The 25,610-nt window shown below is 38.5% G+C and overlaps 2 protein-coding genes across 6 annotated transcripts in view; one reads left to right on the plus strand and one right to left on the minus strand.

Moving 5' to 3' along the window:
- The window catches only part of LOC136341543 (nephrin-like), a 151,880-nt gene that overhangs the window by 120,813 nt on the left and 5,457 nt on the right, over window positions 1-25,610 (minus strand). The window lies entirely within an intron of this gene.
- Window positions 1,452-3,846, plus strand: LOC136341564 (uncharacterized). Of its 4 annotated transcripts, XM_066286687.1 has the most exons (7): window positions 1,452-1,562; window positions 1,612-1,734; window positions 1,782-1,916; window positions 1,976-2,175; window positions 2,223-2,277; window positions 2,344-2,806; window positions 3,790-3,846. In XM_066286687.1, exons 1-6 carry the CDS (start codon window positions 1,524-1,526, stop codon window positions 2,365-2,367), a joined length of 576 nt encoding a protein of 191 aa, XP_066142784.1. In that variant the 5' UTR covers window positions 1,452-1,523; the 3' UTR covers window positions 2,368-2,806; window positions 3,790-3,846. The 4 variants fall into 4 exon arrangements, with proteins under 4 accessions (XP_066142784.1, XP_066142781.1, XP_066142783.1 ...); XM_066286684.1 differs by having other exon boundaries at window positions 2,223-2,806; XM_066286686.1 differs by having other exon boundaries at window positions 1,782-1,910; window positions 2,223-2,806.

Genomic DNA, 25,610 nt, shown 5'->3' on the forward strand with positions numbered 1-25,610 from the left:
ATAGTGACAAAAACTAGGTGTTCCGCCACTGAAGTTAAACTGCGAATTTTTCGATTGAACGGTTGAAGGGAGGGGCTTTTTTATTTTCGTGAGGGAGATAATTCCCCACTAAATCAGCGCGTCAACATTCATTTCGTTGCACGCTATAAATTCCGTGCTAAATTGATTTTTATATTTGAATCTGCGATTTTCTTCAACATATGCGGCACCTTTTTTTCGCTAGGTGAATTCAGGTTCTCCTGGGAGGCGTCCACTCAAATTTGAGCCCCGAAATCAAGAACTAAGTCCGAGCGAGCTGCATAAACAATTAATCGATACGGACCACCAAGAGACCAATCCAAATGTGTTGTCACAAGTCCACTTAGAGTAGGATAAAATCAATATTGAATAGTCTTCAGATATAGTTTGTTTATTTTCACCTCGTTATCTTGATAGAGATAAGCAAACTTTAATAAATAAAGAGCGCTTTTTCTCTGTCGAGACTCTCTGGATAGCTTTCAAACACTAAAAACGTCATAACATTTTTTCGCTTTGTGGTCTTGATATTGGCTAAACTAAGAAAGTTCCATAACGTGTAAACTGGAAACATGCGAACAAATTTTATTTGAGATTTTTGATCGGGTCGTTAGTTATTAGAAGAGTCGGCTTTTGCAAACAAAAATAGAGGAATATTGAAATTGTATATTGGTTCCCAGAAATATTAAATAATCGCCAAATATTTAATTAAACTTCGTCGTAATGGAAATATTTTGTCGATAAACGTAACTATACGAAATTGTTGAAATGTTCTAGAGGATTTCACTCCAGCCTAAAATTGCTGTTTTTCTACTATTACTTAGTCAATTCAAAAGTTGTGCCTGACTGGATTAAATCACAAATGACTCTATTTCTTCGCCTAAACTGGAGGTTTTCAACTTCTGTTGGAAATTCCCTTTGCCCAGGTTTGTCTTTCTTGACCGCCGATTACATATTTACATGTTAAGGTTTATTTAGCAATGTCCTTGGACCAAGCATGCGATGTGGTCATGGTCATAACTAATGTAAATTAAAAGCACACGCAACGACGCTTCCAGACCAAAACGCCTGGAAAAGTCTCCAAACGTGCACGTTAGGGGAAGCAGAGATTCTTTTCCTGGATAAGATTGAGTGGCACGTTAGCGGAGTTCAGCGACATTTCCACGAGTTTTAATTGCGGGATTTAAGGCGAAACTATCGCCCCACATGATCCCAGGTTTAACGCGGCAAATAAAGAAATCAATGTGTCTCGAATTTAGCTTTAACCCCTCTGCATTGGAACCACTAGAATCGAAATTCTCAAAAAGCTCAGATTTTAAATGTCGAAAATTTTACCAGAATCGCCTCTCTGAAGGTAGCAATTTTTGTGGAATTTTTTGACACGAATACGACGCCTAAACTGACACCAGGAACCAGCGAGAAAAAAATTCTGTTCAAAACAGCGTCAATGTTGTCACTCCATTAGTACAGAAACTTCCAGATAATCATCAGGAAAATCTCAACAGAAGATGAGTCGCAGGGGCAGATCTGAAGTCATCAATAAAGCTGTATTAAACCTTTATTTTTGACTTTTTAGGCCTTAATCTTAGTTTTTAGATCTATCCAACAGGTTTACACACCTCATCCAACAACTCTCTAATGCCGTCTCACAAAACCGTCCACATAACTGTGGAAAAAAGCCCTACAAGGCCGGAAGGCCTATGTGGACGAAATGCAGAGGTAAGGTAAATATTAAGAAAAAATAAATAAATACGTTTTTCAAGTAGTATTCAGGCTATGAGAGAGGAATACCTTCGACATCTCGCGCTTCTACTCCTGGGCCTGGCAGCTATCCCAACCAATACGAAACAATCGGACCCAGTCCCCATTACAATTTATCTTGGATGCTAGACGAAGTAATCGTCAGGATGACGTTGATTTTAAGACTGTGCTAAATTCGATTAATTTCGCATCCCTTTAGAGAAACACACAAACCATGTCCTCGGGATCTAAACGAGGGGATCACAACAATAGCGAAAGTCCCATATCCATTTCACCACCCCTAGCAGAGACCACTTCATCTAACGCAAATCTTTTAGAGAAGGAACACTCTCGACGAAATCAGTCAACAGGGAGATCTCAAAGAAATGAGAAGAAGAGACAGGATTACCTGATGCAATGGTATGCTATGAGCCTTTGAATTTGAATTGCTTATGCTTGCACCTTAGGTTTGACCAATGTGTTAATAAGGAGCTGAACAACCACAAAGAAACCTCCCTCAAAGTACTGTCTCAATGCGACCCTCTCGCTTAAAACGTAAATAAAACGTTTTCTATTCGACTTTTCTAGAGGAATCCTGGAAAGTATGGGTAGAGTTTCGACCAACCAAGTGGAAGTCTCCCTCGATTTTAGAAATGAACTTAATCCTGTTAGTTAAAAAACTTGAATTTCAGGCTAATTTGCGTGCGAAAAGCTTTCAAATATCGCATTACTTAAAATAAATATTTACTATCTTTAGCTAAATACGTTGTTGCAATAGTAAGTACGCGCCATCTGATTACGGCTTAAAGACCACATTATTAATATTCTATTAACTTTAATATTAGGGTGGTTTCCATACAACCAAATAATCTAACCAATAGCTAGGCCCGGTGTCAAAGTTTCAATGAATTTAGGCTGCTGTTAAGGTTAAGACGACATTAATAATTTCGCCTTAAAATCGATATCTCCAGATTAACCATGTTAGACGAGCACTGTTCTCGACAAGCATATAAATAATAAAAGCTGTTAAAGTGAGACTGAGGAAATCCAGGTAAATAGAATTTTTATATTTCAACGAATGTGGAAATAAGTGTGGGAAAATGTGAATGAACTAATAGAAAATATCACAAAAGATATGGGCAAAAGATTAATTCGCGTTACTCAGTTTCCGATTAACTCGGTTTCCAGTTTGCTGGAAGAAAAAAATCACTTTAGCGCAGTTCGAATTCGGTCTAATTTACTTAATTATCATTAATTTTTGCGTTTCCGCGATAAAAAGGATAAAAATAAATAGATTTTCTGGTCAAATGGGGTTTAACCAAGGGCCGAACCACTGACGAAGTTTAGTGTACGGACATTGGAAAATATGGGAAATTAGAAGGAAGTAGGGAAAGTTTGAGGGAAGTCGAGGGAAGTTTGGGCAAAGTACGAGAAGTTCTAGGGAAATCGGGGGAAGTAAAAATGAAGCTCAGGAACAACAAAGGAAGTAGAGAAGGTTGATGGGCAAAGTACAGGAAGCAATATTGAATTAGACAGAAATTGTATGAAATGTTCCGTAAATTGGTATACGGATTATGTATGTGCGCGGCCATATCAACTTATGCGAGCAATGCTCTTAACTCTTATTAAAGGCAAAGCAGCTTTAGTAAGTAGTTAGTAAACGTCAACTTTTCCTTTTGCAAATATTTGAAGTCTAGTTTGGCTTTCTGAGCTGAGAAACATCGCGTTTTCTCGCTCGTTTTTGAATCAATAAATGGATTATTCTCAGTGTTATGGATTTGCGCGGCCGATTAATCGTTGATCACTGTTCGATTCATTGTTAAATTCTTGTTACGTGCAGCTAAAATTCAATAGACTTTCTTTGTCTTGCGTAAATGAAGCTCAGTCATGTTTTTTTTTTCAATTGTAGACGCAAAAATCTGTATGAAGCGTAAAAGAAGTACAGCTCTGAAGACTTCCAATTTCCCCGCAATTATCTCCTCATTTAAAACAGTTATTAATCCACAATCCAATTATTTTTTACGATTATTGCAGGCCTCTTCCTAAGAAGAATAAAAGTCAAGTGCAGTGAGTTTCGCACCAAATCTCGACCGGGGGCCCCGAAGCAATGTCATTATTCGCTTCCTCTTTGATAATGGCTTCCGTGCCATCGTAATATCGAAATCATATCTCGGATCACAATATCCAAACTCGTCTTTGACCAGGGCTCTTTCGGTTCAGAGGTTAAACGGCGACGAATCCTCAAGACAAATTCATTTTTGGTGATTTCAGGGGCCCCTGCTCTTATCGCTACCCCCGGGGATATAAGTCGGAGGTCGCCAAAGACGGAGGTAACGACGGCAAAAAAATCGAAACTTGCACAGCTTTTTCGGCATTAGATGTGACATTTATTGGGTCACATCTCTTCGAAAAAAAGCGCACTTCCAAGGGGAGGTCTTGAATAAGCCAGGGTGTATCAAAAAATTCACGGGGGTGATTTGAGAGAGAGAGAAGTCGTTAAAATATGAATATTCTTTGCTGCATTGTACAGTAAATGGATTCTACTTGGATTCAATAAAGGGCCCATTTCTCGAAGAAAAATCGCAAACGTCTCTTGCCGAGGGAATTTATATAGGTAAGGTTGTTAAGGTTCCCATTGTGTTCCCGCTTCAAACTCACAAAGGAGCCCAAAGAGCCAATCCTGATATGATTTTGTGTATTCAACTGATTACGGCGTTAGAATTCTGATAACTTTCTAAATGTTTTGGAAATGAAAAAAAGGGGGACAATTGTGTGAATTCTCACAATTGTGCCCCTTTCTCACACTGAAATGTTTCTTTCGAAGATAACGCGTTTTGGAATTTCAACCGTCCAGGAAGTTTTAACAAAGTCAGGCGACTATACAACGACTCCCTCTGGAAATTATAGCCACCATAAACATGTCATTTGAAACAATACAGCAATTAGCTAAATCTGCTTTGGTTGAGGATCTTAAGCCGTTCAGATATATTGGGAAGTTAAAGTGATTTAAGAGTACTTACCCGAAGTATCCCTATGCTTTGCTATGCGAAGCAAGGAATGCAGTAAATTTTCTAGTAAGTATCCCAATGCAATTAGTTTGCACTACAAGTTATCTGGCTTATGGAATGATTCTTTGGACCCCAAATCAGTTTTAGGATGCAATAATTTTTCTGGCATCTTTGAATTCTGTGTCCAGGATAACGTTTAACTCCGACAAACGTAGTAAACGTAACAAAGTAGACGGAAGCGAAAACTGTTTTCCAAACTATTCTATGGCACATTAAAATCCATGAACAAACTTCGATGATCCGACCTGCACCATCGTCATAAATTTATGTCCCATAAGTCAAACTTTCCTTTCAGAGAATCCGCAGTTTTACCGACTTCTAATGTGTCATTCCGGTCTGATGAAATATTCGAATATGGATGGGGAGTGGCTCTTTGCGGAAGTCCCTTAACAATTACTGGAAACCGCCAGTCTCGATCTCTCTCCAGTTTTAAAACTGGATTAAAATGCAGGACTGTACGCGGGATAAACTTTGCAAATGTGTTTATTGGCCCTATTGAAAACATTAAATAGTCATGGTAAATTGGTATGTGTGTGTGTGTGTGTGTGCAGGGAAGGGAAATGAAAATTTTAGATCTCGAGCTCAAAAATAATTAATTATTGGAATCGGCTTATTGAAAACGGCAGATTTTTCGTGTTTCAGGCCGTAACACATTCATCCCCACGATGGAACCACTCACTTCGACCTGACGGTAATTTCACAGGAAAATTACATGTAAATCCTGGTAAGCTTATCTGTAACAGGCCTGTTTGGGGGACATTTGTGCTCCATCATAAAGGTGATTATCTGCTAGAAAATATCTGTCGTCATCACATTTATGTCTCAATCGTCACCTTGAAACTGATAAGACTATACTTCGTTGTACAGTTCCATTCGGCATTCGGCTTGTCCATGCACTTGCATATTTCAAAATGGGGCTTCGTGAGTGTCGTATTTGCAGTTAAGTCTCGATCTCGGTCTCGGTCTTGCATATCGAGAAGTTCCATTTCAAAGTGAATTTTGATATGGTGTTTCTCTTCAAAAATCCCTTGAACAGCGTTCTTTTGCGATGTGCGAACACGAGCCAATGGTTTGAATCGACCCCAATGGAGAAATTACCAGATCGGTTAGAAATTTTTAACAGCAATTGAGAGGCCAATGGGCACACGCGAGAACGCGGCTCAGTTCATCGCAACATCCCTTTTGTACTTAAATCTGCCGAATAGTTTTGGAAATCGAAAGAGAAGTGAAAACTGCAGAGAGAAATCACACTTTTTCAAATCGACTCTTACAACTTTGCTTGTAGCGCTCAAATTCCAGCATTCTAAGGCGCATTCGGAGAATTTGAAGCCCTGTTTCACCTGAAGCCGGAATCGGGCCACTGTTTTCTATCTAACAATTCGATTTGAGGAGCAGCTGCTAACTCGATCTTGATCAAAATCGCAGCTTTCATTACAACACACTCCACTGCTTTAAATCGGCACTGCTGCGAAACTCAATCGCTGCAATACCGCGCTGAATGCGCCCATTGTGACCAGCAGCTTCAAGCTTTAGAGCGATCAGGTCGTAATTAGTACGTTCGGCGGATCGCTGCGATAAAGCTTTAAAGCGCTTCAGTCCATTGAATGCGCCCGTTCTTGCGGCGGTACCTAGGTTTAATATCCGTTAGTGCGTACTTTATTAATCTTTCAGGCAAGCTTTTAGGGTTAATAAACTCCAAAAAGTGGCAAGGGCGAACGCTAATAACTTTCAAACCCACTCTAACTTTGCATATGTCCAAACTTGTAAAATCCATCAACCAATAGCGCTTACCCAATCCATTTCGGCGGGTATTAACTTGTCGAAATATCTTAGCTTGTAAGGCGAGGCAAGGGTTGGCTCGATTCTAGCTTTGCACAGCAATATTACCGCCGAATGAATGTCCCTGCACAAAGGCTTTAGATGATTTATGTCGGCAATATAGATTTCTGGATGAGAACTTCACAACATAACTAGGCTATTGTTCCAGGGAAACACCACAAGTCGTTACAGCCTAACGCTAATTTGAAGGATGTTATGACGTCCCCTAAACCAGCTGCCGAGTTATTGTCCCAACTTTTAGAACGGGGGTTTAGTAATTACACACATACATAATACGGTTAAACCGTATAACGACTCCTGCTAACATATCCTGCTTAATTCTCCTGAACTATGTGACGTATTATGGCTGAGGGTTTTAGTTGAGAGGAGCTGTTTAAATAAGTTTAATGCGTGTATGAGCCGGATCATATATTTTAAAATGGAATCCCGACAAAACCAATAAAGAGCCGATTTCTTTTTAAAGAGAAAATCGGTGACAGCTCTCGCCTAAGGATTTATATAGGTAAGGCCGTTAACGTGCCCTTTGTGCGCCCACTTCAGCGACACAAAAGAGTCGACGATACCTACATAGATATGAATTTCTTCTGGTTCCCATCCCATTGATTATGCTAAACGAATTTAAATGCGCCTCCGTTATATATTATTCTACAACGTGTAGTGTCGCTGACTGATGTAGAAGAAAAAATATAGAATTCGCGGTGCTGTTCACGTTTAAAGGGGACGAAGTCATGCCTCCGTCTCAACTGTCACATTCTTTCGCCGAGCCGCTGATATTACATTTATGTTCCACGCCATAACATGAAATATAGATTTAGAACATACGATGGAATTCTAAAGGAAGGTGGAAAACGATATTATTTGTAAAACTAGGGCGAGAAAGAATAATGTTTTCAGTTCCAGAGGTAGATAGGTTCCGTTTTGTTGACAATCGTTTAAAAATAAATTCTAATCAGAAAAATGGTCTTCAGGTTTTATCGCGTAGATGGCTTTATTTGTTTGCCACATTTCTGGTATTGTCACGATTCTGATCAGGATATTTATAAAAAGAGCACAACCCCACCTGCACTGAAGGCGCAATTGACTTAGATTATTTTAGAAGCAGGCATTTTCCGCGAAATAATTGAGAAAGAACTCATCACACAGGGCGATTCATTGGGAATGGAGCACGGCACCGCACGAGATAAGGGTCCTCGATATGTGACGATTAGACCCAAGGTGCTTCATGCCATTGTTGCGTGTTTTTGTCATATTCTTTAATGAGTTTTTGCGTCTTCGTGGCATCAGCACCAAAACTGGTATAGTCAGGTTTTGTAAGATGCCGAGCAAAGATTTTGATCCAATTTTCACGTACCTCCTCCTCTAGGGCCTCAGTTACGATCCACCGCTTTGGTGCGTTTGGTCTTATTTTTTCATGAGGACAACGGAGGTCAAATTCTATTCAACATAATGAAAAAGTGTCTATTTTCACTCGAAAAATCCTCGTATAAGCCCAATATCTCTCTTCGTTTACGAGATTTTTCCCCGTAAACTAATTCGTGTGGCACTAGTTCCAATCCCTAATTAATGAAAAAACTTCAATTACCCAAAAACTAAATCTTTCAATCATAAAATAAAATGAAAATCCCTTAACAAATGAAAAATAAGTCTCATTATAAAATTCATTTGAGAAAAGCACAAATCACACCGCACCTCTGATTGACAAAAAGTCTTTATGCCTTGGCACTTTTTTGACAAAAAAAGCGAAGGACAAGTACACAGTTTAATTGCTTTGATAAGCTAAAGTAACAATAGTTAAGTAATGCGTGTGAACCCCAGCCACCATAGTTTGCGGGTTTGAAATGGTACTACACGTATTAGCTTTTGGGTGAAAATCTCGTGAACGAAGGGAGATATCGGGATTAAACGAAATTGCCGTTTTTGAATAAAAAATTACACTCTTTCGTTGCGTTGAATAGAATTTGACCTTAGTGGCACTAATAAAAAATATGACGACACACACCGAAGCGGAAGATTGTAAATGGCGTCCTCTAGCAGCTACGTAGGAATTAGATAAAAATTATTTTTTGGCATTTTAGAGAACCTAAGTATACCAGTTTTGGTGATGATGCTACGAAGACAGAAAAGTTATTAAATAGTAAAAAAAAACAGGCAACATTAATAAAAGGTATTTTGGGTCAGATCATGATATTTCGACGTCCACCATCGCAGGTTTTGCCATATCCCAATCACCCTTATGTGTTCCGTCGAGAGACCCTCTCAAATGAACCATAATAAGGAATGTCGAAACTTCTCCAAACAAATCATCGAACTCCTGGCAGGACTCTGCTATTCCATTAATTCAAAACCAGTCCTCCAGATCTTAGAAATGACGGGTATGGATTTTTCCCTTTTCCCATCTCAATGCGGCTTATTTTCAGAATTCAGACTATCTACCCCCAATTTGGAATTCAATTATATTTAATTTTCTAAATCATCTCTCGCCGCCGATTAGTACACTGAACGAAAAAATTGCCACTACCAACCACAACTGAAATTTCAATTACCGCAACGAAAATAGTCCATAAAATTGGGGACAGCCCTATTACCCAATTTTCTCCACTCACTTTTAGCTGACTCCTTCGAAGAAAATGTTGATTGGAGTGACCGTAAGAGTTAGCTGTGCAGTCTGTTTATATGAGATCATCATAGCGGAATATTCCTAGTCGCTGTAATCGATGTATTCTGTTGGGGCACTCGATCACAAATTAATGACAATTGTGCCTAATAGAATGGCAATCTACACATCGTTAGTTAGGCTAACCTGGTTGCTAGAATTAGGTGGGGTAGTTACAGTAACTTCATCTTAAACTAAGCAATATAATATTAACCAGACCCATCTAGAGTAAGAGCCATAAAAACTGGTGTTAGAAATGAATGGAATATGTTAAAAACGCTTTGATTTTGATGTCTCGAGCAAACGTGGTCGATATAGGGATCTACAGGTAGTAAATAAAATAAGGGGACATATTTTAAGGGTTGATTTTACATTCGAAAACAAGGAGGAAAATTTGTATAAACATGGGTCCGCCTGCTAAGGGAGCTATGGCCCTTCACAAGTTGCCACCAAGATATGTTAATAACTTGCGAAACCAGGGAGCGCGTTAGATTTACTTAACATAATCCTCGATCTTTTAACTTTTAGGATAATTTAACGTCGGAATATGATTTTTTGTCTAAAATTACACAGAAAAGGTATTCTTGATAAATTGTCTCAGGACGAACCATTTAAGAAATACCGCTTTAAAGGAACCGTTGCAAGGTTAGAAGCTAAAACTGGATAGTGAAATCGTCTAGCAAAAGAAAACTAATTTTTTTATAGAAGGTACGAAACGACAACAAAGGTCAAATAATCAAGTTCCGAATCACTAAAAAATGAAAAAAAAGTTCAATAAAAAACCACCCAATATCAGCTTTGCACCTTGCAATGTTTGTTGCCCATGTTTATACCAACTTTTCTTCATATTTTCGAATGTAAAATCAGTCCTTAACATACGTCACCCTGCTTCATTGACACCCTGTATTGACATCCTTCATCATTGAAAATCCATCTTATACATCGTTCTACTCGAACGAATATTATTTCAAAATGAACGTTTCCAATAGGATTCAGGTACCTATTGTCTGTTGTTATGTATTTCTACATTATAATCTCGATATCTTGAGCTCTTCGTAAACGAATCGACCTCAAATTAATTCTCTAAAGGCCAATAAATTAAAGCCTTGGCAAGTTTACAAAGATGATAATGTCTATAGAACCTTTTAAGTAAAGACGGAGTATTGATTAGCTTCGTGGTTTCCATGGAAATTATCTTCCAGATAAACTTGTCAATACATGAATCTATAGTAGCCCTTAATGAACTATCTATAATCCCACATAATAGGGATGCAATATATCTTTCAGGTTCCGCTAAACAGGGTTTTGAAGATGCCTTTAAATCTACGAACATAATTATAACGCCGTTTAAATAACTTTTTAAGGCTCAATTCAATCCAGATCCTTCGTAGAATCGAAACTATAAATTATAAATAAATTGTCGATAAAGATTTTTATTAAAATTCCACGAAGGACACTTTTGTATCGCTACCCAGACGCCTATACTTTTAACCACAATAACTATCACTATGATTCTACTGCTGCTAACTTGAACTTTTCCTTCTACATTTCCATTTCTGTAGCTCTCGGAACTGTTTGCTTTGAGAAACTTGAGGAGATAAATTATAACACTCCTTTGATGATTTTCATACTTCATGCTTACATAAATTTTCGTTAAATACCGTTTCAAACCAACCTCAGAAATACTTCCCTGTCCTCCACCCAATAAACTACCGTTTTTAATATCCTCCTCTTAGAGCTGCTGATATGTAAGATGCAAATATATGAAGACAAGAATCCGGGAGAAGTCCCCTGACGATTAAGGGGAACTATCTGCTTCGGCGTTTCTTTTAAGCCCTACGGGGCGCCCAAGGTGGGTTGCAGCTTGAAAAATGAGACGACTACTTTTATTGGGATATATGATATTTTATGGAAACTTCAGAGCAACTCTGTAATTTGATCTCTGCTCCTACAACAAGGATTTAATAAAGAGGTTTCTAGAGAAAGGATTAAGATAAGACAGTAATAAAATTCCATTGGTAGCTGCATATTTTATTGTTTACGATTGATGAAGATGGCTGGTTATGTGTGTAATAAAAATGTGGTTGTTCAAGCCTCTTAAAGATAAATCTTCTGCAGCAATTATCGGACATTCTTCAACAACAAAACTCTTACAAATCTGTCTAGTATCGTAATCTATTATACATAATTGAGGTGTTGAAATTTGGTAGATATATAATTATTTCTTAATTCGGCATTCTTGTTAGAGTCCAATTATTTTTAAAAGGCAATAAACGGTGGGAAAAAATAGATAAGTGTTTTTCAGTAGGTAGCGACTAGTGAACTAATGAAGCATTCAAGATTTTCCTGTGAAACATACACGAGTAGATGTGTCACGATTGGAAAGGTTAATTGGATTCTAATATGTTGCCCCTTTCCTCGACTTATGTGTTATCTTCGTATAAATTTGCATACATGTAATTGAAATTGAGCTTGTACAAGTGATCAATGCGAGAATGAAGCGAGTTTTTGTTATCTTTCCGACTGATTTCCAACACGAATACCATTTTAATGTTGAACATCGTTGGGTGTTCTTTGATTTGGAGATAAAAATAAGGCATGAACACCATATGGCTCCGGCGACATTAAGAGTTTATGTCTGCCTGTTTCGTTAATAATTATTACCGGGGAATAATCAATTTTAAACATCTGCGACCAGCTTGAGAAACCAAAGGAACCCTTCTTTGAGCAGTGAATGAACGCATTTAAGGCTTTAAGACGTTCCCCGGAACCAAGCATTTCCGGTTTTGGCTGGTACGTCTGGTTGCATGCCCGAGAGGATTAACTTCTGGAGGAAATATCACTAATTGGAGCATCTAGAAACCTCTCGGGGATTGCTAGAGGATCCTCGGAAAGAGGAAAAATCGAAGGCCTGAAAGTGCATGGTGTTTCTTTGAGCGGAAGGTACACTAATGCCCACCCACTAAAGCTTAAAAGTTAACATTTTAATCAGCGCACATCTCTATAATTAGAGCACATTGCGAAATGAATATCTGAAATATTTAATGCACTCTCGTAAAATTCGGAACGTTCCCCGCGGCGGATCTTTATCCCACTGGCGACTAAGTGAATTAAGCCCTAACTCGGATTCATTCGCAAAACTTTGCCGAGGGTTAATTTGCCAGAATAATTTTAATACTCTGCGAATATGTGAATAGATCGCCTGAAGGTGTGAGTGTGGAAGATAATCGTATAAATCAGGGACGAATGCGCCTTCCTCGACTTCCTAGTTTCCTTCCTCCTTTGTGTTCCGGGCCGGAGTCGATGACGTTCGGGGATTTTAGTATGGCCCAACTTGCTGCTTTGGGGGATTATATCTGAAATATACAGTCATGGAACACTGGAAATTACAGCAGGCCAGTCTCAGTACTGGGACTGGAGAGATTGATGTTTTTAATTGGATTCAAATGCATCAGCTTTCAGACAAACGCGGATCTAATACTCAAGGAGAATATCAGATTGTCTCTATCAGTGTAAAGCTTAAATATCGTGGTCTCAGCAACGCGAAGGCCCGTTGCTTGGGAGAGCTTCAAATTTTTAATAGTTTTTGGACCTTGATCATTTGAGACTCAATTATTTAACAGCTGGAAAATGACGTGAATCTTCACGATTAATTTTCTATTCTCTACGATTTTCTGTTGAAATCTAGCATGGTTTTGGCCCTTTTTCGCACAGCTACTAGTTCTTCCTGTTAGAAAAACAATATGAGTAAAGCGACTGATGATGACACAAAGAAAGAAACCCTCACCTAACAGCGAGTTAACAACTGAACTGGCAACTTAACAGATATTGAGAATAATTGACACAAATCTTCAGTGTTGCCTTGCAGTTATCTGGACGAATTATATCGATTTAAACATCTCTCTTATGAATTTACTTGGAACAATCTTTTATTACGTTTCGTATTGTCAAATTCCATAATGTCTAGTGCACTATTTGTGCTCTACTTCTCCCAGTAAAAGTTTACATTTTTTGTGGTCAGCGAAATGCTCTCCAAGATTGATTTATGGGGTCCATTTCCAATACAGAAATGTTACCGTATCTCTCCTTTATTATTTTCAGGCGGAACACAATAGCTCCCTTTTTTAGTTTAGTCAACTGAAACCTGTGAAAACCTTCTTAGCAATCCGGAGAATAACCTGAACAAAAAAGATTCACATGCTACCATTTGAATATAAAGGGTGTTACAATAAGAACTGAAGAACTTATTTGCACGCCGTTTTGGCCGTAATCTTTTAATAAGTGAATAGGCGTGTCAGGTTGAAACAAGACAGATGGGAGTTAGGAAACATGGAGTAATACACTGTGAAGCAACGCGTCCTTATTGTTAAATTTTACAATCAAAATGGTGAAAACTTAGTTGCTACAAATCATAAAGTACGTCCAATTTTCGGCATAAATAGTGTTCTTACTTAATCGACTCTAAAAAGAATCATCCTTAAATTTGTAGGTGCTGGTTCAACTATTGATGTGAGAGACACAAAACGACCTCATAGCGATTGTTCAGAACAAAAATATCGCGGCAGTTCGCCAGAGTATGGTCGAGAATCCAGGTAACAGGATTCGTCAACGTGCACAAAAATTTAAGATTTCAACAGCCACTTTTCATCGTATTCCAACGAAATATTTACATCTCCAACCCCACAAAATCCAACTGACTCAACAACTTGTGCCTACAGACCGTGCACAGCGAAGAAAGTTCACCTGTCGGATCACTGATTGACAAGGAATGAATGTCGGTTCTGTGGACGAAATAATTTTTAACGACACGCCTCATTTTAAAGTAAAATTGTCGCTTTTGAAACGCAGAAAATCCAAAAATGATTCATGAGAACCATATGCACCCCAGTCATGTCACCGTTTGCTGTGTATTTCGGTCCGAAGGAATCACTGGAACGTGATTGTTTGAAAACAAGTCAAGTAATGCAGTAAGAATAAATGGTGAACATTATCGCGACATAGGGGTTTGTGCCTCGGTTACAAGATATTGGTGGTTTAGGCAGGACGGTGCCACTTGTCATATCGCCCGTCAAACATTGACGATCTTACACGAGAGTTTTCCGAGTCGACTCATCTGCCGTCATCGTGACGAGAATTGGCCTTCACGCTCATGTGATCTAACACCTCTCGACTTTTTTTTTAGGGTCTTTTGAAATCTAGTGTTTATGCCAATTGTCAATAAATCCAAGACCATTCAAGCATTAAACACCGAAATTGAACGCTGCATCAAGCAAATACTTCCACATTTAAACAAAACACTTGTTAAAACTTTCGTTAGAAGAGTGCAATTGGGCCATCAAAGCCCCGGCGGCGGCTTATCGGATGTGTTCTTTCCTACTTAATACGCAAATGTCCGTATCCTAAATCAGTGAAGATTTCAGTGTTTTGCGACAGATAACGGTGTTTCACGTAAAATTCAAATCTCTCGTTGTTATTGAAACACCCTAGATTCTTCATTTGGAGGGCCTCTTTGACACAAAAAAAATCTCAGAAACGTCCGTCTTAATATCAGCAATAAATTTTCAACAACGGAAAGCGGGTCTTCAGCGTCAGCCCTAACAAACATGGGGGAGACAACTCTTAATCTCCTTAGAGCCCCTCTGTTCACTTTTTGCAATTTTTTTGAAACTGCGGCAAATCGCATCTTAAGGTGATCTTATCCCCCCAATTCAATTATTTGAACTCGACATCAGCACAATTTACTCTGAAGTATGACAAAATAGAACAATTTCAACAAATGCCCCTAATTCACAATAACTCTTGGATCGCTTCAATAGCGCCTTGACGTACCGGTGCATGATTCCCTAATTTCTCATACCACTAAATGAATTTCTCCATGTGGTTGCGGCGGCTTCAACACCCAACAAACTTAAGGCAATTTATTATTCGCTGCTTGTGTTTACCTCCTTGGGTTAAATGGTTACTTTAACGTCTATATTAGGTTGCGTGAGCCACCTGCGACAACCTCGCATGGGTTACTGCGACGCAAATTATGAACTTTCCAGTTTTTTTCCCGTACTATTTATTAGGTTTCAGCTTCCACCATTAGGTCACGTGACCGCCTGGGGTGGCCAAAAAAACCTTTGGTCGATACTCCTCCATCTAAGTAAACTTCTCGCGAACTTCCAGGAGAGGAGGAGAGTAATTAAGGAGCCGCAGGCTCGCAACACCCAACAATACGTATTTCGTTGCCGATGCCAAGTGACGTCGACGTAATCACGTGGTTTCCATTAGGCATTACCGCCTGCTAACAAACTTAGATCGATTTATCATTCGCGGTCTACGTTTGCTTTCTTGGGCTTAAATTGCCATTTTGACGTCTTAGTTGCCTCGCACGCGTCAATTTCATATCCCCGAATATATATTTCAAACTGTCCGCCCCCGCGGGGCTGCCTCTGACATGTTTTAATTTTCTACCCGTTAAATATGAGCCATAAAATTAACGGCTTATCGGTCGTTACTGCGGTTTTTCGCAAGCAAATTAAACGCTGATGGTTCGGTTTTGTTTAAATTTTAAGGCCTTTTTATTGCCGTAGTGTCATTTCATCAAATTCGACCCCGAAACGCTTCCACTTTATCCGCCACTAAAGTGGGACCGAAGTGCAACCGACAGTTCGACGCTATCTATCAATTTCACGTAAAACACGTCGTATAGACGACGCCGGGTATAGAATAACCAAATTAAGCCGTAAAATTTTCATATAAACTTCAATTCCATCGGGGAACACCTAATTTGCTACACCCTTCAATGTGTTTATTTCTTATTCCCGCTGTAGAGTGGCGTAGAACGAATCACATAATTTCCGTCGAGAAATTCGGCAACTTTCGGAACTTAAAGTCAAATTGATTTATCGCTAAGATACCCATATTTTTTATGTTTATACCCCCATTTAGCTTAATCTACGTTTAGGGAAAGAAATGCGTCGATTTGGCTTGAAAATTACTTGAAAGTCACAAACGACCTTCTTGATATTATATAGAGTGTCCCAAAGGCAACGGTCCAAATGTGTATTTGGTGAGAAAGGACACGAAAATGGAGTGATTCAGCATTCAAACTTGCCTGATGCAAAAGTTGCTTGTTTTTCTCGAACTCACTAAATTAGCCGTGATTAACGAACCCCGCGAAATCCCGACTTAAACCCATTAGATTTCTTTGTTTGGGAGATTTATTAAATGACACATAAAGCTCCGAAATCTGAGGCAGCGATTTCCGGACACCCTATGGATTTCATACCGATGTTTTTCGTAAGAAAACTTTTTCCTCAGAGCTGCAATTTTATTTAGCCACCCTAAACGCTTGAACAAACCCATTTGCTTTTTGACATCTTTTCCTTTCCCACGCAGTTCAGTAATTTAATCCTACAACACACAACATGCACTCTGACAAATATTTATTTCCGTCGTTTGAACGTCCAGCAAAGAGAAATTTGCTAATATCGTCGTCTCCAGCCCTAGTCGATTCACTCGAAATCGACCAATAGAAACACGAGCAGCTCCGAGCGAAAATCCATTTCAAAAAAGTTTCTTTGAAAAGTAAACTTTTCTATCTTCGAAACCATGACTTCCTTCGCTTTATAGTCATCAAACCGGGCCGGAAACAAAAATAATCCCCCAAAGACAACACCGGGGGCGTCCATAATATAAACAATTCACTTCGAAAGCCGTCCTGGAAGGTCTCAAAAGGACCTCATGATGGCTAAGGATTTTCGATGTCGGACACGGCTAAGCGAGTTAAAGGCCGATCTGGAAAGACATCACTTGGCGAATAAAAAAGACAAACTTTCCCCGGACGGGAAGTGGCCCTAATGGCTTGAGGAACTTCTGTAAACTGTCCTAGAGAAAGTTTTTTTGCTGCAATAAATTAAGTCCGAACATAAATTGTGGTTACGTGGGACAACTGTTGGGCTAACCCTAACGTTCGGAATTTATTTGATGATCTGCGGCTTCAAAAGGTCATTTTTTTAATGGAACTTTGCAGATTACCGTCAGGAGGGCAGAAATCACGAATCTAATTAAGAAGTTTACGTGAAAGAAGACGGTAATCTTGTGGTAATTCTAAAATAATTGTTGTTGAGGTTACTGAGGTGCCATTACGAAGACGAATTAAGGATTCGACGAAGACGCTTCAGGTCCTCAGTCCGTGAAAGTATAGAAAATATAACGACCAGATTAAGAAAATGTTTAATTAATTAAATAGTATCAATTCTGATCATTTACAAGCATTATTGCTTTATTGCACTATTTATTACCCCGCACTATTTATTATTAAAATATTAAATATTAGTTTACATTTGTTATTAAAAACAATTAATTATTAAATCTAATTTATTATCAAATATAATCTCATACTAATTTTGAACGATAAGGATTATTTTGGAACAACTCAGTGCACCAGCTTCGAAAACGAGAACTTTGATCATAGCCCAGAATGAGAAGAAAAATTCCAATTTATTCATGGAAAAAGAAAATATTATCTTACATCAAAGTATCAGTCGATTAATGGTTTTTAGCAGCTGAAAATCACTTGTGAGTAGATACCTATAAATAAAAAACTTGTAAATTTGCCATAACGACCAGATAAAATCCGAATTCTTGGAAAAATGGGAAATAAATTGAATAATAAATATCGCTACATATTAGTGAATTCATAGCTCGAATTCTTAGCATCTGGCATAGATTTTTAACTCGGTGGATATATTCAGAGATCGGGATATTGATGGTAATAGTCCAGAACTGGGAGAAAAATCCCATTTTATGGAAAAGTAGAAGCATTATATTGGAGATATCTTAAGATCGATAGCATTACATTTTTGAGGTCATATCAGCTGAACACGAGCTTTATCCAAGAGAGCTGAACCACAAAAAACTTTGCTTTTACACAAGCGCCGTTTCTCGTTTACCTATCCGAGGGCACACTGTACGTAAACAGAATTAAATCGTCTTATTTTCACCTGAGAAATTTGTAACAGCAATTTTTTCGAGTTTTTCGGGCACAATTTGTTTATTTTTAAACAGTAAACAAGTCGATCATGCACATTTGTTCCTATCTCAAAAAATTACTGTTGGAACTTCATCAGGTTTCCAAATTTAAAATAGATTAATAATCGTAACACGTCAACCTTATTGGAAAAATCAAGTCCCCGTGAAAAAGCATCGACTAAGCTAATTTTCACGGCGATAAACCAGTCAATTACACGGTTTAATAAACCACACCACCGGTACTCTCTTCATGCGTTTTACAGCAGCACCAAGCTGACGCAAAACCCAAGTTTCCAGCAGGAAATAATTTCAACCGTCTAATTAAATCCCCATTTGTATTCATTAACAAATTCTTTGCATAAAACCTTAAAGAAACTTGTTCTCCCGGCGCACGTTACCTGCCATTAACGCTGGCAAATGAATTGTAAAACACCGGCAACAAGGGGTTCCACATAAAACCGAATTACGATTTTTTGTCCCATTAAATCTGAGATCAATGTCCCATTAAAAAATATTAAGCTGCAGACAAGCGATAATAAACCAATTAACCTCTAATGCTGGCTTTACCTTGCTTATTAACAAACTTTGTTAGTCATCAATTGATGGTTATTAAATAGGAACTCGTCTCCAGGGGGTCGAATTAACTAGCATCATGATGACATTTTTAATTAAGAACTTTGTAGATTTTTAATTTAAATAGTTTAACGACGGGTTAAACAACTTATTGACCCTTGTATTACTAAGATGATCTTGATAGCTGAAACTTGGTGCGGTAGGTAATGATGAAAGAGTGACATCATTTGCGGTGATATATTGCAAACTTTTACACCGACCGAGTCCAGAAACATCCATTACCATCACTAGTTTACTTTAGGTTACTTTTTTGACTCATTATTACATCTTTTACAAACAAGATTTAGGGTTTTACTTCTGGCCAACTTTCTGCTTTGTGCAATGAGTTTAGACCCGCTCAATTCGGCCAGATCATCGTGTAATACCAACAAGGCGTGAAAATTTCCGAAAGTACCCGAAAGCTTCCGATTCCAATAGAAATGTTGGAACACACAAACTGCACCGAAATTATTGTAGTGATGATTTCAAATCTGTCGAAGTAAGAAATATCATAATTTTAATTCAAATAAATATGTTGGCCACCCTTTATATTGAAACATTCAAATGGGAAGGGTCATGTAAACTATTGAGTCTCGAGAAATGCATGGATGGCTGTAATTTTCAGCCGTTCTTCTTCTGTGCTCTCGAATGGAGATAAATCTATCTGATGAGAGATAAAAGACTGAAACCGATCTTCATGGTCTTCCAGTCGATCACGTACACGATGAGCAGCTGCAATGAGCAGATGACTTGTCTCTAGGAATTTATTAAATCAAGTTGTTTGGTGGCTTTAAGAAATTCCGCAAAACGACATTACTTGAAAACCAAATACTTTTCTAGTAATCCTTAATTTGATTTCTATATTTCGACTCAAGTCGAGCTGTAAGGATCTAGTTGTCTGGAAATGCCTTTAGCCATGATTTTTGCTTTTTCCATTAATGACATGTTTTTTAAATTGAGGCTAATTCGGGTTTGCAGCTTTTTGAAACAAAACAGTTACCTTCGTGGCATAATAGATGGTTTCTCATTTCCGGTATGTGCCTGCTTTTTTCTTTATGTACTCAGCTCTAATGAATTTTTGTGTTTCCAGGAAAATGGGCTGTTAATTTTTGGTAGTCACGCTATATTATTTATGAGAAATATTGATCCTCCGTTAACAAACGTTCCATAAATGCACCTAAAGCCGGTTGATTGGGTGGACGGTACGGTTATTACCAAAAAATGGGCCTGTGGTCCACGAAATCGCCCATTAAAAGTGGGAATATCATTTCGGAATTTTAAATTTTCGCCCCTGCATTAGAATATCCAATTTTATCTTGGGCCAATAAATTTTCCTTGCAAGCCGAAGTTGAACAGTTAATTTAAAAACGGTTCCAATTTTCCACGGAGCAGTTTGGAAAATGTGTTAACCGTAAAGCCAGAATCATAAATCAAATGCTGATACTTTATACTTATAAGTGTATCAGCTCTCGTTGCTCTATGCTCTACTTGTTAGAGGCAGAAATGTATTTTGTGCCCTTTTCCCAGTCGATGCTCGACTGTACAATAATAAAATCCTCGGAGACTTTCAAAATGCATGTATGCAAAATGAGAACGTTGAATATAATACTGGGGAATTCGATTTGGTCGAAAAAGAAGAAATGCTTTTAAAGAGGGAACTTATTTCGCTGAAACAGGGGCTCGCGCGTATATCAACTTTGGTAACCATTTTCCAATAAAAATCAATTCCCTGTTTAGAAAACATGTCCCGTTATTTGCCAGTTTCGGTGGAAACAAAGCTTTTGAATGCAATAAATGCCATTCCCCGGAATTTTTCTTTTATTCCATGCCAGTTTAGCGAACTGCCTGTTTAAAAGTGGACATTGAGCTCTAATGCCCATTGCCAATAACGGTTTAAGTGGTATTATGCTAGTTACCACCATCCATGGAAGAAAGGTTGAAAGGTTCAAATTGCCACCAATATTTTCTTTAAAAAAAAAAGTATCAGCAGCTATAGCAAAGTAGAAAGTCAGAATAATCCCCAATAGAGATGTACTTAACAGACGTTTCGTAACTTGGACAGCGATAAACTGACTCATTTCGCCATCACCATAGCTATTTTAAGATCCGACTCTCTTCAGACAATTCAAAAGCATTCGATTTGCATCGAGTATCGAGAATTGTCTCGAAAATTTTAGATTCCTATGAGAAATTGTGTTTTTGTGTATTTTGCAAGAACTGGCGGAGTACCAAAACGCCGCTTTAATTAATCAGAGCTTATGGGTGGCGCAGAGGGCTAAAGCATTTTATTACTTACGCATGCGCTTGGTAAAGAATATAACAGGCAACTTCTTCAGGACACATATAATTAATGGGGAAAAATAACTTACAGAAACTCACTGAAAGTGAATTCAGGAGGCACTATTTTATCAGTCTGCAATGCAGCGAAACGTCCAGAATTTTTCTGGAAAAATCTTGAACACATTGAACTGGAATTCTAAGATCTCCGAATCCAATTATCTGGTCAGCAATTGTCTAATAATTGGCAATTTTTAGTCACAAATCTCTGTCTACAGATCGACAATGTGAAAGAAGAGTTGCTAAAATTAAGCACTTCTATTTCCAGATAAACCTCCCGACATAATGTTCTTATTCATTCTAAACTAAGCAAGAAAATAATAAATTTCTCCCTCGTTTCATTCGGGATATCTTTCATTATAAGAATTACATCATCAATAACGTCCTAACACTGAGAAATGGCCTCGAATTGAAACCTATCGCGTACTTATGACTTTGTTTTACAGCGCAAAACTTCGTTCTGGAAAACATCCTCGATTTTCCTGGACAAATTGAAGCTTACCGGACATCATCAGTAATGCACTGCCGACAAGAAAATATAGCGTTTCATGTGATTTATTGCTACTGAAATTAGATTCGATATTATGCTCCTCTTTAAATTTAATCCAAGATTAGGGGCAATGGGTAAATAGTCATTTCCATCTCCTTTTGAAACGAGTTTTGAAACTAAAATCCAGACGGATTCTATTTAGGTCAGAGGCGAAAAACACGCTAATCGTTCCGACAAATTCCATTACGAGTAAAGGGTTATGTTTGAGTGGATTGTAACCTCCTTTATCTGCTTAAGGAACGTCTGAGATCTCTTTTTGTAAGTTTCCTTCCGAGAGGAAGTTTCATAAAGAAGCTTTAAAACCGTCTGGACGAAGCGTCGACATGTTATTCGGAAGCTGTTTGTCCCTTTTGGCAAATGGAAAATAAACATTTCCCTGCTCAAAAGACTGGATTCTAATTTTAATTTACCCCTTTCCAGGACGGAGCTTTTGAGCAGGGTATTTTTTTCTACACTATCTACTCGAGGCAAGTTGAAATATTGACGTCCGTCCCGGATCGATGTCTTTCGGCCACAACATAAATCTATCATAACGGTGCGTGATTTATGTCGGCCAGAAAAGATATAAGGGTCATAATCCAATCAAGTAATCTATTATGCTCCTGTAAACATACATAAAACATGGTGTCAGGTGTCCAATCGAAATTATGAGTGACGCAGGAAGGGAAACCCCATCTCGATGGGACCAGATGTGGGCGTGCAAAGTGTCTTCTTTTTGATATAGGGTTCTTTCCTTTCCTGCAAGTTTTTGCTGCAAAACGTACAAATCAACACTAACCTACTTTACATTCTGGCAACTTGCAAGGAAAATCTGTTCAACTTCCCAAAGCTCCAACTCCTTTGAGAGTCCCTCGTTTTTATTGACTCGGTTATGTCTCTAAAGATGGTTCTTAACGGCCCCTGCTATGCTTCAGTAAAGCGTACACTAAAACGTCATGAAAGCAGGCAAACTGCAGCTTTATGGATTTCTCGTGTTATCTCAGACTTAGTTATTTATCTTCTAAGCAAGTTCACATTAACGGTAGCCCGGCTTCGTTTAACGAAGAAAAGAATCCTAGTCCTATAACTTTTTATTTTATGCATCAGGCAGTACAACAGAATTTCACCCCTCTTTAACCTTATCCTGTCTCATGCATACTAATTACCTGGAGTAAAATGGGTCCACGGCGATGGAGACGTTCTCCCAGCTTTCCATGACGATTCACCCGATGCGAATGGAAACTTTTAAATGGAGATACTTGCGTAATTTATTTCCAGCTTGAGATGAAGCAAATTGCGTTATAGTATTCAGTGTAAGCGGTTTCAGATCTGATATTTTAAATTAGATTCGAGGCGCTTTTGTTAAAAAGGAGAGATTAAACTTATATACGATTTAAGTTTGAGGATTTTCAAACTTTGTTTGTTCGGGTTGATTACATGGAAATTTGATAAACAAAAGGATAGTTTGTGACGCAGAAAGCTCCAAGAATACTTCCTCCTTTGAAGGATTTTCAGGACAAATCACGATAAGGATATTATTTATTTTCTTGACTTCTTCAGGTTGACTCATCGTAATGCATCAGTTTAAACCACTACACAGTTGCTCTGGGGAATTTTTTTAAATGGATTAGTCATGACTCATGTATCTTACAGCGCCTTGAGTTGCCCTTGGGAATGGAGAAACTAGTAAACATAAACATGATCTACCGAACATTAAATGCGAGAAATCGGTCAAGACTGCAATAGATTATAGCTTTGTTAATAGATCTTTATTACAGGATGAAAGACCTGTCCGCACTGCCACGTCGTAACCCCTGGATGTCTCCCCAGGGTCCGGGTAATCAACTCCGGAGGAGACTAAGAGAGGCAACAGACGTGGAAGGCAAAAGGACGGACGTACAATGAGTAAAATCGAGGAGTGCCTGAACGCGGGCCTGCCCAAGAAAAGACCTATTGCACGATCAGAGATCGGCCCTTGGGGCAAACACGACAGGAAAAGCCATAGAAGATCACGATGAACAGACAAAGGGACTAAACACCCAAAGGCGGCCATACACTTATGGATGCCACAACGCAAACAGAGGCATCTCAAGGGAAAACGCAAACATGCATCAACAATTTCCATAGCCGCAGGAAAAAGTAAAAATTGCTGTCGGATGTATATGTACATCAGGATTGATAACAACAGGATACGGGACCAGAAGGGCATAGACTAAGTGATTGGAAAGAGGAAGAGTGGCGTTGCCCTGGAACTTAAAAGGACACAAATCGAGCATCGGAGGCGCGAAGCCATCACGAAGGCCCTTTCGATTCCACGAAGGGCGAAAAAAAGTGCGACAAGACCGAAATGATCCAAAGAAAGAGCAAACGTTTTAAAAGCAAAACAGATAAGGATAGCGCGGAATTGGCTAGCAGAAGACGAGCGGAGTAGATAGCAGCTACTCGCAGTCCCCACTCATCCTTACGATGTATCCCTTCGGGACTCATTTAGTCTTTTCTCAAAACTTTCAATCGTTAGTCATCACGTTCACCCTCATAAATTACCTAAACAAGCGCGAAATTTACTACATATTTTTACTCACGGTCTTCCCCTCAATTAAGTTTTCCAACAAACACGCATTGCTGTTGTGACATGACCACCGTTCATATTTATGCGTAAGTGGGCGTGATCGGCAATTAAATAATTAAGGGGGGATGCACCCCTCCAATTAATTAGACAGGAAATTAAATTGCTGCCGATGGAATCAACAAGCAAATCTTGTATTTTGTGTATTTCGAACAAGCTTTAGCCTCGAAATCGTTTTGATTTATGCTGAAAAGTGACCATGGTGAGAATATTGCATATTCATAAGTCGATTTATGAATACGCTTGTATTCTTGTATACTTAGGTGAGTTTGTTTTCTGTCGTTTTAATCGGTTTTGAGATGAGAGCTATTAAGGGAACATTTTTTCAGATTTTGAATCATGATTTTGTCTGTAAATTGGTAAATCAAAATCGATGCCCATTTATCCATAAATTCAAACTGATAAACCCGCTTAAAAAGTTTAAATCCCCGTTATGCCTTTTTAAATATTTCAATCGAATATTAATTATTGGCTATTTAAAGCTCATTTGTTTCACGCTTTTCGAGCCGCATTATCTATTTGGAACTTCCAGCACATTGCAAATAAAAGTCCAATGAGTCGTTGGAAAGTTCGTTCAAAGCTTTCGGTTATGATCCACCCTTGTCCACTTCGCGTTTCATGTGTCACTCAAGAAATTCTATTGTATATTCTCATGTGAGTTTGTTGAAAATGCTGGAAATTCCGTAGCTTCATAACGACTAGTGTTTCCGTTTGGGAAACTTGAAAACGACCCTACTTATCGCATCAAATATTAACCCCCATACTTATCGATCTACGTTTATTTTATACGAGGATTACTTGAACTTTAAAACAACATACATCAATTTTCTCTCATTATTATCGCTCGTTTCCGCGGGCAAAACTTTATCGTTAGTTACGCCATTAGGAATAAAGTTCCGGAATTCGATACTTTGCGCCATATGTTATTTAACGAGTAGTGAAACTTTTTTTCATGTAATGAAAAAATCGCTACAGAGCAAAAATTCCGTTGCCGGTTTTACAGCTGACAATTTAATCCACCCACCTCCTTATAACTTTGCATTACGGCTGACGTAATAGGGTGAAATAGGGTAAATGCCAGAATAAATTTTGTTTAGATCCTCTTATAAAAATTTTCCATTACCTTAAAAGCCCGGGAAAGATTTCCAGACTATTGCCAGGCAAAATTTCGTC

This window comes from Euwallacea fornicatus, chromosome 10 (genome assembly GCF_040115645.1).
Source record: "Euwallacea fornicatus isolate EFF26 chromosome 10, ASM4011564v1, whole genome shotgun sequence".
Classification (NCBI taxonomy): domain Eukaryota; kingdom Metazoa; phylum Arthropoda; class Insecta; order Coleoptera; family Curculionidae; genus Euwallacea; species Euwallacea fornicatus.

What these genes read in the sequence shown, in the direction of transcription:
- LOC136341564 (XM_066286684.1), top strand. Translation starts at nt 1,524, where the DNA reads ATGAGTCGCAGGGGCAGATCTGAAGTCATCAATAAAGCT. An exon ending in GGATGCTAGACGAAGTAATC is followed by an intron (nt 1,917 to 1,975) that starts GTCAGGATGACG and finishes GCATCCCTTTAG; the next exon opens with AGAAACACACAAACCATGTC. An exon ending in CAGGATTACCTGATGCAATG is followed by an intron (nt 2,176 to 2,222) that starts GTATGCTATGAG and finishes CTTGCACCTTAG; the next exon opens with GTTTGACCAATGTGTTAATA.